The sequence below is a fragment of the Gambusia affinis genome, linkage group LG11 (genome assembly GCF_019740435.1).
Source record: "Gambusia affinis linkage group LG11, SWU_Gaff_1.0, whole genome shotgun sequence".
Lineage (NCBI taxonomy): Eukaryota > Metazoa > Chordata > Actinopteri > Cyprinodontiformes > Poeciliidae > Gambusia > Gambusia affinis.
The window spans coordinates 19,886,230-19,902,425 of NC_057878.1; the positions used below are offsets into that span (position 1 = coordinate 19,886,230).

At 37.4% G+C, this 16,196-nt stretch overlaps 2 protein-coding genes across 2 annotated transcripts; both read left to right on the forward strand.

Moving 5' to 3' along the window:
* The first annotated feature begins 995 nt into the window (after nucleotides 1-995).
* LOC122840335 (uncharacterized protein DDB_G0271670-like) lies at nucleotides 996-7,548 on the forward strand. Its single transcript, XM_044132643.1, has 4 exons — nucleotides 996-1,536; nucleotides 7,131-7,382; nucleotides 7,435-7,445; nucleotides 7,534-7,548. Exons 1-4 carry the CDS (start codon nucleotides 996-998, stop codon nucleotides 7,546-7,548), a joined length of 819 nt encoding a protein of 272 aa, XP_043988578.1.
* heg1 (heart development protein with EGF-like domains 1) lies at nucleotides 7,490-15,109 on the forward strand. The gene is made up of 13 exons (XM_044130841.1): nucleotides 7,490-8,484; nucleotides 8,916-9,388; nucleotides 11,105-11,218; nucleotides 11,343-11,465; nucleotides 11,557-11,642; nucleotides 11,800-11,855; nucleotides 11,993-12,153; nucleotides 12,503-12,637; nucleotides 12,765-12,807; nucleotides 12,895-12,932; nucleotides 13,046-13,133; nucleotides 13,318-13,495; nucleotides 13,972-15,109. Exons 1-13 carry the CDS (start codon nucleotides 7,637-7,639, stop codon nucleotides 14,113-14,115), a joined length of 2,487 nt encoding a protein of 828 aa, XP_043986776.1. The 5' UTR covers nucleotides 7,490-7,636; the 3' UTR covers nucleotides 14,116-15,109.
* The last annotated feature ends 1,087 nt before the right edge of the window (nucleotides 15,110-16,196 follow it).

Below are 16,196 nucleotides of genomic sequence, written 5' to 3' on the forward strand. Positions count from 1 at the left end.
TTTTTATGTGATAGACTAACACAAAGTAAAGTGAAAGAAAAATTTTATTTATTAGTTTTGCAAATCAATATTTTAACAGGGTATGCATTCAGCAGCTCTGAGGCAGTACTTGGTAGAACCACCTTTTTGCTACAATGATAACTTTTGGGGAATGTCTCTACCAGCTTTGCTCATTTGGAGTTTGAAAAGTAACTCAGACCTAGTCGGATTGGATCAACAAAGTCTTCCCAAAAGCTGTTGGTTGAATTTACATCGGAACTTTGAAATATTCTAACATATTAATATGCTTTGTTATAGGTGGCAATATTCCAGTCCTGGTTGTTTAATAGAGCCGTACTGTTCCAACCAAGAGTGTAGTGTTATTATAGTGTTATTTGGAAATCTTTTTACACCACCTATAGTTTTGACCATTTAACTAGTAAGACCTTATATAGGCCTGTGTCCAGCCATAGTGTTTTTAAATCAAATAAAATAGAAATTTATAACACTAAGTAAATCCCAAAATTATTATTTTTTTCTTTATGAATACTTGTTTTTATTTTAGCCTTATTACTCATGAAATGATGCATCATGGAGCTTTGGGTAAATAGGCAGCACTTTGTGCGTTCAAGTGAGTAGACACCCACAAATGGCTGTCATGGGAAATTCAAAGTCTTTTTAAACATTCATGAAAGAAATAAAAAATACTTTGGGTATGAGGCTCTGGTTTTGTGCTAAAAGAGGATGCCAAGGTGACTATGTTAGTAAGATATTCACAGTTTATAATGTCTTTATAGAACCTCACTTCAGATGTCATGGACTCAGGATTCTTTCATTTTCTCACGATGCTTTCATTTTTTTCACATTTTGTCTTCAATATAACTATTCAAACACTGTTAAACTCTAAAGTGTAATCCTAAACCACTCACTTTCATCACTTATTAGGAATCATTCGAGGGTATTACTTCTGACACCTGCAGGCAGCTCAGTAGTCGGACTTGAATCTGTTGGTGTGTATGTGGAGGAAGAGGAGGAGGAGGAGCCCGGGCTCCTCCGCCGTGATAACAGGCGGCAGCTTCGGCTCTGTTATCTTCCGCTCCCCGCCAGCAGAACTACGGATCTCCTCCGGACCTCCAGCAGGAGTCATACATTTCCCATCTAAACTTGCTCCAAGAACAGGAGCGCTCGTCCCATGGTGTCCCCGGCGGAGGACTCCCGGGCATCCACTCGTGTTTGCGGAATCGATCTGTGGCCGCTACTTCGGGGGTCTTACAAAAAAAGTCATGGAAACGTGGTTTTTGAATCAAATCCTCCTCTGCTCTTTGTCGGTGCTGGGTCTGGGTCTGCCGGGGCCCCTCTGGGCAGGGACCCCCGGCTACAACAGCACGAATTCGGTAACGGACGGGTTGTATTATTCTGCGGGCACAGATGAACCCAGCAACACCGAAAGCGGTGAAACTTCAACTTCATATTCCAGCGAGAGTTTATCACCATCACAGAGAGACCTCCTGCTCACACACACGGCTGGAACCGACGCTGCTACCGCTGGGCACCTCGGTAAGATCACAGAACGAGAGTCCGGGAGATAATAGAAAGTTTATCATGCAAAGTGTTAAACTATATTTTCTTATGTAGTTTTTAATTTATGATGTAAAAGTGATCAATAGCTTCAGGATGCAGCATGGGACCCTGTTGCTTCCAGACTGAGCCACTCTAAACACGTGACAAATGGTAGTTATCCTGTTGTAACAATGAGGTTGTTGCAGACCTAAATATTACAAACGGAACCATTGTATATATTTTTTTTGTCCCAAGGCTGTTTTTGAAAGAGGATTTTTAAATTCCCAATGAAATTAAATTTAAAGCTGTCTTTTATGTAGAAAACAGAACCAAAACCGTAAGTAATGAATAATGATAGCATTAGTCTAAGCTGGATCCAGTTCTTTGTGTTGTCCACAAAGAAACAGAAAACAATTTTTTTTGTTACACATGATTTTATGTCTTAACTGATGAAGCAGTCCTCAATTTGCTCCTAATATTGTTTTTTCACGTCTCACACTAAATTAAACTTTTAGAAGTGGTATAAAATATTTTGTCGCCATTTTTTTCATATAGCTTGTAAATCTATTGGTAAGTAATGTGTGAGGTAGCCACATTGTTTTACTAAGAAATTTAACAAAAAAAATGTGGTTAGAATTTAACTAAAGATATTTGCTCAGTCACCTGGTGTTATAATTGCATGTAGCGTCCAAAAGAATGATGTGCCTGATGTGTCAGTATGTAGATTGTTAAATAAATGAAAAAGATTTAAGTTTTTACATTCCCAATTAAATGTAGCAGCAAATCTGAAGTCAAACATGCTATCAAGCTGAGGGTCTTAGTTAAGTGGACATTTACTTATAACTTAGCTTCGGTACCAACATGAACTGAAAGAAGTCACTCAGAGGAATATCCTGTTACCCCAAAACTACATGTAACATATATTACATATATGAATGAATGCTATTATATTTTGCCAATGCACTCAGAAATATTGATTAGATGTTTTGAAGTAAAATGTATGAATACTGTTGAGCCCTATTATTAGCTAAAAGCAGTAAGTTTGTTTTTCCTTTAACTAATACAGTATACAGTATATTAAGTAATACAGTATCTTTCATAAACCAGGACAGTTTATGAAAGTTGGCCCTTTCAGCTATCGTAAGTGAACTTGATGAAGTTCTTCCAATATAAAGAAAATGCAGACAGAGCTGAAACTCAATTATGACATCATGAGTATGCGGAGCAGCATCCTCAGATGACTCCACTCTGGGCAGCACACTCTAATTTCCTGCAGTCTATGAACTGTGTCAATTGGCAGAGACGAGACTCATACAAGAAGAACATATTCATGAAGAGTTTTTGCTTTTATACATGCAGAAGATGTAGTCATTTTTACAAATATATTTATTTTTGCTTTTGAAGGAATTGGCGACAAATTTCCTGCATACAAACCAGGCATTTTATTTTATCATCTAGCACACAGTTAGTTTTCAGACTAGTAAAACAAATATGGGATATTGTCTCAGATCCTTCTACTTTTTACAAAACTTTCTACTAATATCTTTAATTCAAGAGAGGTTATTATGCCTTAATGCAATATTGGAAAGCCAGTTATCAAGGCTTTGTTCGCTTTTGGTGAATTGATTCAAAACATTTTAGTTAAATGAAGGCACGCTTCAAACACTCTGCTTCCTGTGTGACATCACTGGAAAATCAAAAGAAATCGGCCAAGATATCAGGAGGAATTTGTGAACCTCCACGACTCTGAAGGAACCAATTTTATCTGTTCTAGATCTTATATGCAAGTGTAATGTCCAACCATCTTACCATTCAAGAGACAGGTTATGTGTCGTGGAAACAAATCTTGTTCAGCACGAATTGCATAAAAGACCTAAAGAAGGTGTTTAAAGACTGTAGCTGAGTGAAAGTCCTCTCAGTGAGGAAGACCTGTGTGGTGGCCTGGTTCAAGTAGAACTGAAGTGTTTGGACATGGTCAACACAAGAAAGGACAGTTTATGGATCAATATCAAAGCCACATCTCAAGATATCAACCAGACAGTTAAAGTCTGAGCATGAATGGGTCTCACAAATGGGTAGTAACCAAAAGCATAACAGCAAAAAACTTTTAGTTTTTTGACGAGGGCCTTGTTTCTTTAGAAAGTTTTTTTAATTTTTTTAGAAAAGTTCTGAGTAGAGCTAAACAAATATGTGAGTGAGGCAGCCTACAACCTGACAATTTTTGCCAGGAGGAATAGACCAAACATCCAGCAAATTATTGTTTGCAGCATGTGCAAGGGTACACAAAATAGTTGATCCAAGTCTTTAGTTTTAAAAGGTTAAGATGTCTATAAACTTCTGACATTGAGTAAAGTTTAAAAAATCTCCCAAAAATATATTTCTCTCATTATTCTCTAAATAAAAATAAGTTTGGCAATCCTAACATAAAACAGGTCAAGTTTAGTCTCATTTAAGAATAGACATTGTCAAAAATGACTTTGCTATAGATCTTGTTATTAATATCTGGTTTCAGCTTTAAATATGTCCCAGGTTACATAAAACCAGCTGTCCTCTCAAGGATTTTCTGTATTTATAACTAGAAAACAAGATAACTAGAACTGTATAATATACAGTATTAAAATGCAACTACTTTTGCAAAGTGAATGTAAACAATATCCTAATCACAAAGACAGCATTACCATAATACTAGGTGTATTGTATTTCAAGAGCCATAAGTTCATGCTGCATGTCCAAGTGTATGGACTATGCTTGTTCTTGACGTCCACACCTAATGATAAAGTTTTGTAGCAATAAGGGAATAAAGATAATGAAAATTAAAATCCAGAGAAGAGTCAGGGAAATGTGGCTTAAAATAAACCTCATATCTATATTAAAAATTGCAAGAATTCCTAATATTGTCCAGCGCAGCATCCGGAATTCAGCAAAAATAGTGCTGAAATCTGGATGCCTTTCTTATTTAATGTTGTATTTTATTTTAGCTAATATTTCTTAATATGCTAAATGCATTGATGTCTTTTTGCAGCATTTTTTATTATTATTTATGTTCTTTGATGCTGGGTAATTAGTATGATGTGTTTCTAGTTTTATTTGGCCTGTGTGGGTTTGGCGAGATATTTCGGACATTCCCTCCAACACCCTCTTTGATTCATGCAGTTACACTCAGGCCAAGTGGGAGCCGTCCCAGAACGTTTCATAACACCAATGCCCTCACTCTGAGCTGCGCTTGAAGGCATGGATGCTGCAAGGAAGAAGAAGGTTGAAATGACTAACACAGAGCCTCAAGGTCATGGTCATATTGCAGCTAACCATCAACATTTGCAGCTTTCTGGTCACAGCTAAACCACCTGGCAACAAAACATATGCACAATTTAGATTAACTTGTTTAGTCACAGCATTTTTAATAATATGCCACTAAGGAAGATGGACATACTAAACCAGAGAGAACGGTTTCTGAAGCATATCAGATGTGAAGACACAACACTGACAACTGTGTTAACAGCTAAGAGATAAACAGCAGAGTGATCTGGGAGTGTCCATCACCTTCTGCCAGCACTACGTTCCAGTCTTAGTTTTGTTTCCCAGAATGGATCCAGAGAGAGACAAAAAAAAAATAAAAAATATTGAGAGTGACACATGCAGAGGAACTAAGAGGGAAAAACAGTCTGATGACCCCTTTTTCCCACCAAACAGGCAGTTCTGCTGCTGAATCCACCTTTTATATGAGTTTTGTATGGGAGCCGTTTGTGGCACCATCACTAACCCCTTTTCTCAGTCCTGGAGAGAGGCCAGATAAAAGGCTGTCAGACCACACAAGACCAGAGAGATAAGCAGAGGAAGAAATCTCATTCACACCAGACCACTAACTGTATTTAGTTGTTACCCCCAGGAGTAGATATATTGGGAAAGCCTGTATTAGATTAATCTTTTATTGCAGTAGCACAATCTCATACTCAAGAATTTGATGCAGTTTTCTTAAGTGACCCTTTCCAACCATTTCGCCTTCTTTGGTTAGTTCAGTTTATTTATATAGCACAAATGTACAACAAATATTATCTCAAAGTGATTTTAGGCAAGTAGCTATTTGCAGCCAATTTATGGAGGTAAATCCTAACACAAATAAAAATGTATTTATTTTATAGGAATTTTTACAGGAACTTTTACTAATCATAGTAAAAGTAAAGGTGGGAATATGATGCAGCAATAAAAGATTCATTTATTTTGAGGGTTGCTACACATCTTTAACAGGGGTGCTAATAATTGTGGCGCATTTGGCGGTCAATGTAAAGGAGTTGGTAAACGTCAGAACAGATAAATAAAATGCTAATTGACACATAGGCCATAGGAGTTGTTAAGGTTCCATATTTACTGTATTATTTTAGCTAGAGAAAATTACATCTCTAACCAAAATCCAATTTACAGGTCATCTTTTATTCTGAACAAACAAAGTAATGAATAAACAGAATGTCAACACCATAATGTCAGAGTATGCTATGAGGGTAATACTAAGAGTCATGTAATTTAAATAGAACATGGAACAATGTTTTTTAGGTGGAGACCTTTGCTGCATACCATTCCTCTTCATGCCGCCCTTGATTCTCAGCTGTCAACTTCAAAACGCCACAAAAATGTTCCCAAATCGGCAATGCCGTCTCTGTCGTCACATTCTTTTCGTTTCTGGTTGTGTTCAGGGAGTTTATATGTGACCAAACCATTTTAACCAGCCTAAAAGAGACATTTGAAGAATGAAAACACGCCTAGATCCATGCTTTGCCGGTTTCTGCCAATCGCCCTGTGCTCACTCAGCTTTAGGAAGGAAATGGCAGATTCCCAGCAGAGACAGTCATTTCCATATTTAGGACTTAAAGCCATTGTTAGGAGTAGACAAACTGGCTGCCAGTTGTTCTCCACCCAAAATTTACTGCCCATACAAAAAGTTTTGCTCACCCTGACAGCATCTTCTTACTGTCTGCACCCTACACAGGTTGTAGCCTTTCTGGTGAGCGCCCTCTATTGGGCACCATTAAATGGTTGCAATACCAAAATTTCAAGGATTTTATGAAATCATGACAGCGTTTCTATGAATTCATTTTAGTTTAATTCAGGTTTCTTTGAAAAAACTGGAGTTAGTTTATGTATTTTAGAAACTTGACTGGCAATGTTAAAAAAAGAATAAAGAAAAATGTATTATGAAAAATATTACGTTTACGTGACAATTTAATAAAAATAGATCTGGGTATAAGTTGCTTCATTTTAACCATTTTTTAAAAATTATTAATACCAATCTATTTGACCAACCATCGATTCATCCATTGATTAAATCATTCATTCATTCAATATCCATGTAGCCAGCCAGCGTAGGACATTTAGCTGTGGTTTATTAACTTTATTTGGCTACTTGACAGAGTACGGAAAGCGCTTACCTAATTAAGAAAAAACCCAACACATTTTCCTTCAGATAATGAATAAATTACTCAGATTATCAAACCTGGTGCAGCTTAGTCTTTACGAGTTCATGTTGTATTGTTTCAGAAAGCACACAATGAGAAAATTAATCTTTGGTTTTTGCTTTTTTTATATATATATATTTGCAGATACGGAGCAGACAGAAGCCTTCACAGAAACAAGCAGCAGGTTTTCTGAGGCCACAAATCTGTCCACAAAGCCACTTACCTCCTCCTTTATAGCCACCACTGAGTTCAGTAGTAGCAGCAGCAGCAAGAGCAGCAGTAGTACTAGTAGTGGTAGTAGTAGTATTAGTAGTGGTAATAGCAGCAGCAGCAGTAGTAGTAGTACTAGTAGTGGTCTTAGTAGTACTAGTAGTGGTAGTAGTAGTACTAGTAGTGGTAATAGCAGCAGCAGCAGCAGTAGTAGTAGTACTAGTAGTGGTCTTAGTAGTACTAGTAGTGGTAGTAGTAGTACTAGTAGTGGTAATAGCAGCAGCAGCAGTAGTAGTAGTACTAGTAGTGGTAGTAGTAATACTAGTAGTCGTAGTAGCAGCAGCAGCAGTAGTAGTAGTGGTAGTAGTAACATTAGCAGCAGTAGTACTATTAGCAGTAGCATTGTCAGTAGTAGCAGTGGCTTTACTAACACAAACCAGATGCCAGTAATCTCCCACTCTGTATCCACGGAGGATAAATCCTGGCTGCCTCCTGAGGATGAAACCATGTCCCAGGACAGTCCGGATACGACGCTCCGTTTGGGGGACGCTACTTCTTTTGTGTCGCACACTGGCACACTCACCGCTAGAACCTACACAACAACTGTAAGCCGTGCCGGGGAAAGAACCCTGCTCTCTGTTACCTCCTCTAACAACAGCACCTCATCGGCATTTACGGAGGACTTAAGCTCCCGTCAGCCTCCGTCCACCTGGGGTGTCCCTCCAAGGCCTGTGGAAACCGAGGGTTATACTCAAAGCGCCCCGTCTACAAGGACTGATGGGAGAGAAACTACAGAACAGAGAGTGACTGGGAGTTTTTCTGAAACTAATGGTCCAGCAACAGCCAGCGGAACCCCAGGTTTAACCGGACAACCTAATGTCACAAAGCATCAGATTTCTTTAACATCTCAGGAGATATCTAACTCAACTCCACCTCTCAGGGTAACGGAGCCCAGCACTGATCAGTCAGACACACCTTTTTCCTCCACTCCTCCTTTCACTTCACACTCAGAGGGTCCAGTAAATGCCTCTGGGACAGATCAGGATTCTGACAGCAGTGTTGGATTGTCCACAGAGATGACCACTGGAGCCCAGAGCCCCAACACTCAGAACCAGGAGGGCACAGAAGGGCTTTCTCCCCAAACCAGTGAGGATAGTGTGGGTTCAGGTTTGACTGCAGTACCCTCAACAATCAGCAGTTCATCTGAAATGGAAGTGTCTCAGACAAACATGCCAAGAACAGTTACCGGGGTCTTCCTCACTCCTACACCAGTCACTGCCACCGAGAGGTAAAAATATATATATATTTTTTACCATTTGGTTCTCACAGAAACGAATCAATTTCAGTTAGCCTTTGCGCCCCCTGCTGGTGGTAGAAAAAAAGCAGTGGATAATAGCAAAGTGGAAGGAAAATATGCATGGTGTACACATTATTTCAGATGTAAAAAAATATTTTAAAACGTGTTAGTTTGTATTCAGGCCTCTCAGTTACATTCAAAAAATAATCTAATATGTAAAAGGAGTCCAACTGTGTCACATTTAATCTCTGTATAATGATAGCTGGTCTATGAAGGCCTCAGAGGTTTCTTAGAGCACATCAGTGAAGAAAAGATTAAGTGCTATAAATATTTTTTGCAAGATAGGGCACGTATTTAAAATTGAGTTAATTCAGAAACAAAACTACTTTGAGATTTAATCAATTTTCTCTTCATTTTAACAGAGCACAGACAACAAAAGAAAACACCTTTAAGTCAACTGCTTTTACCACCACCAGCATGGCCTCTACTGTTCCTTCCCTACCAGCAACATCAGCAGCAATGCTGAGCAGCAGCTCTAGTAGTTATACTACAGAATCCATACCAGAGACCACTGTCCCATCCACTTCACCTTCCTCCACAGCCCCCACCCCGACCCTGCAGACCTCTGCAGCAATCCCAGCAGTCCAAACACAGAGGCCTTCAACAAAGATGGTCATTCCTACAAAAGCAGCAACCACACAGGCAGAAACAAGCACAGGGACCCAAAGACTCACCACAATGGAAATTCAGTACAGCAAAAGCATCAACAGTCACAGCACTCCTACCAGGACTACAGAGGCTGTACACACCACCAAGAAACAGACGGATGGAGGAGCCACAGAGCTGGAAGTGACGACGGTGCCCACTGCAGTCCAAACTGCCAAACTGCCACAAAGTGAGTTACAGACCTAATTCACACTCACATTAAATGTTATTAGGTTCCCTGATGTGACATTTGCACAGCATGTTCTTATCCTCACTGACTGAAAGAAAAATCAGGTCTTGTATGTCATAGAGGGTAACATTAAAAGTGCATATGTTTCATATATGTATTTTTTAAAACAACTGAAAAGCTTGGATTTTTTTGCAATTGTAAAAAAAAAAACCTGATTATAGGTAAAATATTCCTTAAAAATAATCAGCATGCATTTGAGTTTGATAGATGACAGATATTGTAAATGCATGACAAAATGACTAGAAAAAAAAAATCATGGATTTCATAGAACAAGCAAAGTTGTTTTATTTTCAGATATGAGTAACTGCTGATTTTAACTCCTAAGGTTAAAGTAATCTATTTTTTCATAAATGAATTCAGGTTCATCTTTGAAGGTTTTTAGCGACGTCCTGTGGTGAAGGTTCATATTGCAGCCAGTTTGCCTTACATTTTAAACATGTAGGGGAAGGACTAAGGAGTACTTAATTTTATTTTTTTTGTGTATTCCTTCTAAATATTGGACAGTACACATTGCACTTATCCATAAAATAATCACAACTTATGCAAGGTGTTATAAAAAACACCCATAAATATAAACACTGCGTTCTTAAATCAAATCAAAGCTTTTTAACTAAAATCTCTTACAGTAAAAAAAAAAAACAAACTTAAAAATTAAACCAATCAACTTTAAATATCTAAAACTTTTACTTTTATGAAAATATTTTGTTAGCCTTTATTTTTAATATTTTTTTTTAGAAATTACAGACACATATACATATAGATATTTTGGAAAATTATTTAATTACCATATTCAATTTTTTTTTCAGGCTAAAATTAGAAATAAGCAGTCTTACTTCACAATATATGTCTTTGTTCTAGAAGTACACCATTTTGAACTTTATATAAATCTTTGAGTTTATTTTTGAATGCCTGCATAAGGTCACATGACCTCAATATTTTTCTCATCCTCCCTTAAATGTATCAAATGATGTGAAGTGCTGGTGGTTGACAGGCCTCTTGTCTACAGCTTGTGAATTGTCTGTATTCCTGAGGATAAAACCCCCCCAAAAAACATTTAAGGGTTCAAAACAAGAACCCCAAACATAAATATCTCAGAACTGCAACTATCAAAAACATGTTTCTGATTGTTAGAGACAATGTTTTGAGTTGTGTGTAGAAGCTATGCGCTTAAGTACTAAGTTTTAGTGAAGATTATGCTGCTGTGAATTTTCTTCTTGGTTCCAACAGTTCTCTTACTTGAGAGTATAAAAAAGGCAAGGCAGGTTTGTTTATATTATCTGCCTAAGATAGCTGGTCTATGATCTAGTAAGATCATAGACCTAAGATCTTGTAAATCCAACACTGAAGATTCTGATACATCGCTACAAAGAACTGTCCCATGCAGGACCTTTTCCGATGAAGTCTCAGTGGTGTAATGTGGTCAAAATCCTAACTGCTACAGCAGACCTATTACATCTGAAAAGAAGAATTAGAAATCTGCTACATTTCATTTATTATAAATGCATTTTAGAAGAAACATCCTAAAAATAGGACTGGCATACTTTGTGTACATAGATAGTTATGCTGCACGCTGCTTTATAGCAGAAAAAAAAATGGTGTAAGAAAAGAAAAGAATGTTTTGATGACACTATACTTTTTTACCTCCCTGTCTGCCAGGAAATCCCTGTGTGTCGAACCCTTGCATGAACGGAGGAATGTGTGTGAGCTATAAGGGACCAGAGTTCATCTGTCAGTGTCAGAAGGCCTGGACTGGACCCACCTGCAACCAAGGTGATGTCATGTTTACACAATCAAAACAAATTTGCAGAGTACAAAGAACATGATTGATATTTACAGGTCAGAAAGAGTTCCTCTTATGTTGTTTTTTTTTTTTTTTTGCACCTACTGTGTTCAGATATGGATGAGTGTAAGCAGAACCCCTGCCCAACTGGCTCCAAGTGCTTAAACTCAAATGGCTCCTTCAACTGTGAATGTCCACTCGGCTATCATCTTGAGGATGGACGGACGTGCACCAGAGGTGATCCTGAAATACAAATCAGTCCAGTTTATGGTTTTGTTAGAGTTTTTCCAACTTGCTCACTGCAGGCTTTTCTTTTTTCCTTCTATAGTAAAGACATTTCTGGGAACTTTCAGTTTTAACAGACACGACCATATCAAAAACCCCGCCATGTATGAGAGAGAGATCATACAGCTGGTAAGTCTCACTCTGCAATGCAAAAGTAGTGTGACAAAATATAAAATACTAAGGTAAATACAGTATACAAGTCTATACATAGTTTTGCAATACACTTTAACGTGCATCATCACTGCTTATATCTTCATATAGTTGATTTTTAATGTATCTCATTCAGCTCAACGTGTCACTGTCAGTCCTCCAAGGTTATAGTCGCTCAACACTAAGGAACAAGTAAGTCTGCAGCACACTTCAACTTTTATATACATATTCTATTGATGATGCGTATTTTAAAATACTTTAATTTGCAAAAAAAAAAAAAAAGAAAAAAAAAAGTGAAACAAATAAAACACTGCGATTGTTCCACATAGGGAGCAGGGTGGGGTTCGTATCTTGGCTGTCAACATGTTTTCCATCTCCACTGATGTGACGACAACTGAAGTGTACAACAGCATCCAGATGTCTCTGAGCAACTGCAGCTCCTCATTGACCCATTGCAGAATGGTCCTGCAGCATCAGCTCTCCTACCACAGTGAGTTGATTAGCATGAACATCACCATCATCAAGATCAATAAGCTTTATTTTCTTCTCTTTCGTTCTGGGATGTGTTGGAAGGTTTACTTTGGGCAGTTGATCAAATCTCACAGTGCCACCACTGTGAGATTTGGGGGCAGAGTTTATTCAAGGGGCAGAGGGGGCAGAGTTTATTCAAAAGCATTTACCATTCTCAACAGATAGCATTCAGGTCACTCTCTTGGTGGAGAATCACAGATTATCTAAATTAGAAAAACATTGCTTCCAATGCTCCCCATTACAGATATAAATGATTTAGACATAAACTTTTAATTCATTATCCATAATGACTCTTAATTGCATTCCAGTGGAGAGCTTATGTGAAGCTCAGAAGACTCAGTGTGATGCTGAGCGCTCAACCTGCACTGACAGCAGTGGCACGGCCTACTGCCAGTGTCTACAGGGATATTACAAACACAACCCAGAAGACTTGTCCTGCCTAGGTAAGCTCTTTTCCTCTTTACAGAATAGTGACAGATAAATAAATTGCTCACTTGAAGAAGCAGAGCAGAATATTTAGTTTGATTTGTTTAAATGATTAAAAATAATGACAATTTTCTCTTATTTCAGAATGCAGGGATGGATACAAGCTGGAAAATGGCACATGTGTCGCGTGAGTCAAACTTTGTTTATTTGTACTATCAAACCAGTAAAATTTAACGTTTAAAGTTCTAAAGTAGTTTTTGTTCCTGCTTTTCAGGTGCACTTTTGGATTTGGGGGCTTCAATTGTGCCAATTGTAAGTAGATCTAGCTGACCAATAATGTTCAGTCTGTTTGTAACAAATTTTTTCATGTGTTATTAGTATTATTTTTTGATAATTGCGATCTCTTTCTTATTTTAACACTACAGTTTATAAGCTGATTGCAGTTGTGGTGGCACCTGCAGGAGGCGCTCTTCTCCTCATCCTCATCATTGCTTTAATTGTCACTTGCCGCAAGTAAGATGGCCCTCCTTGTCAGAGTATATATATATATATATGTGTGTGTGTGTGTGTGTATAGAAGTATATTTTTTATATAAATCTAAATACATATATTTTAATTAATTTAGATTTCATTACTTTTATTTGGCTAATATTGGTGTTTTCTGTAAGTTTTAATTTTAAAAATATCAACCTTTCAGGAAAGGCAAAAATGACATCAATAAAATCATCTTCAAGAGTGGAGACATGCAGATGTCACCGTATGCAGACTTTCCCAAAAATAATCGGATATCCATGGAGTGGGGCAGGGAGACCATAGAGATGCAGGAAAATGGCAGCACAAAAAACTTGCTGCAGATGACTGACATTTACTATTCTGTAAGTAGATTTTTTTTATGTTCATTTTACAATATTAAAACCTTTCCTGGAGCTCCAAGGTTTCAAGGTTCAAGAAGAAGTATGGGAATGCAGTCTAAGCTGAAAAGAACATGTAACACTGCACCTTAGAAAAAAATATAAAATTTCAGGAAAACAGGGAGAAATGTTCAAATGAGTAAAGTTCCAGTTTTTAACTCAACTATGACAGAGAGAGACACACATCATTATCATACAGACTGATTAACATACAAAAAAATCCTGAAAAGGAGGTCAACAATATTGATAGGCAATGTTTTCACCCCATCTCTTAGGGAACGTGGTGGATGATTTAAGTTTACTACAACAGCATAGTCAACGCTTAAGTTTCTTTTATTTGGTTTTTTTTTTTTAGGCACAGAAGAACCGTACTTCTTTGGTACAGTTGATCATTTCAACAAGATCAAATATTTAAAGTATTTCTGTATTGTTTCCCACAGCCTGCTTTGCGTAACGCCGACCTGGAGAGAAATGGCCTGTATCCGTTCACAGGTCTACCGGGCTCACGCCACTCATGCATTTACCCCGCCCAGTTGAACCCTTCTTTCATAAGCGATGATTCTCGGAGAAGAGACTATTTCTGAATGTCTTCCTCTGGACCCACACACATCCTCTGACTCTTACTCTACTGCATCATGATTTTGATTGTCGGCATGGGAAGGTTTATGAGTAAAGTCGTTTGGCTATCTGAAATCAGAGTTCAACACAGAAGCCTGTGAGCTTTTGTGTGTGGTGCATTTTAAATACAACAAGTTAAATCCTTTTCCCTGTGACCATTTCAGTGTTTTTGCATGTTTTGAATCATTTAGTTCAACTTCTACAGGCCTCTGTAAATGGAGCAATTCATCCATTGTTTTAATGCAAAGGTGAATGGTCCATTACAGTTTGTGTTTTGTCTGCCTCTTGTGTTCAGTTATTGCTGCCTGGCTATAAAGCACTGCACTGATACACAGTGAAACATAAAACAATTCTTCTTTTTAAGATTTTAGAAAGGTAAAACCGACATCAGCAAAATGGTCCAAAACATACGAAATTCGAAAGATGCAGCACCTGAAATACAAGTCCGCAACACTGCTGTAATAAGAAATCTATTTTTATAAATCTTGAAAAACATTTTGGAGCTCAACAAATACAAAAATGTCCAAAGATTGGATCTATACTGACTGAATAATGATTTTGTAACCTGATGTTAGTTGTTATTTATTCCAAGTATGTCCAAGTTGTCCACATGTAGCACAATGGTTATCTCAATCATACACACTGACTGACTTCAAAGGGGTAAACCTGTGGCTTTACGTGTGTGAAAGTGTTTGCGTGTGTGCACAAAAATGAGGGTATTGTGTGTGCGTGTGTGTGTGCATGTGTGGGTAGGTGAGTGGGTGCAAAATAATAATTACCAGAAAATATTATAACTCTCCATAAGTGTTTGAATGTAAAGATGTATCATAATTTGCTGTTGCTGTCATGGATTATTATTTTTTATGAGTGTTTTTCTGCTGGTTTTGTGTGTTTATATGGTGTGTTGATTCTGGCGTTTTAGTCAGAAGTGTTTATTTAAATAAAAAAATACCTAAATGATTTTTTTCTGCCTAGAATTTATTGGTGATTTTAAGTAATTAAAACACTTGAAAAACTCACTTCACATCTCAATTCACATCTTTGACAGATGAGACAATGGAGCCTGGGGATGTTATAGGAGCAGAACAATTATTATTGACAAGAGAGAAATATTTTCAGTTAAATATCTTAAAGTGGGAGACATTAGTATTAAGTTAATATTTTTTAACATAAAACATCTACATTTGCCTATACTTAACATACAGGGAAGTGAAACATCAAGGGTGAGATCAATGACAATGCATTTAAAGTGATGAACACATTTTAGACGACCTTTTTCACAGGTAACTTCAAACTGATGAGAATCATTTTCATAATCTACTGGCATAATATGTAAATATGTCTTGTCAGAATTGTTCCATTGTATATTTGATGTCATTGCTGCATATTTTCAATAAGTCTGTTGTGGAGAGTGCAATCTCTTCTGTCATCATTTAGTGGGGGAGCAGGGTCATAGTCAGGGACTTATCAAGTCTAGATATTTTGATAAAGAAGGCTGGCTCTGTTCTGGGAACTACTCCAGAACATCTGAAGATTATGGAACAAAGAAGGATTCTTCATGAAGTCTAAAAAAATACTTGAGATACAACAACATGCCTTTTTATCTGGGATCAATAATGCATTTTTGAATTTAGTTTAAATGAAAATGTGACCTCATGTCTCAGTTAATTTTATCGGTTTAAATGAAAGTGAAAATAAAGTACATTACTTGTACAGTTGCTACTGCTACCACTAACAATAGCACAGGTAATACATAAACAAATAAATACATTAATATTCACTGGCATTTGGTGCTGACTACTATGAAACATAAACGTATGGGTTTTTATGATATCAATACGTGCTGTGAAATGTGTCCCATTTCTCTTTCCAAAAAGTCTAGCGTGAAATAAGCAGCCAATCTATGACCAAATTGAAATATGTTATATTAATAACGTGTGCTCTTTCGTTTTCGCGCTACCTTGTCCTTGAAATATTTTATTGCACAAAAGCCATTTGAAGATAAACGATATTTTCAGAGAATGAGATGAGTCGCAGGGAGTGGTGA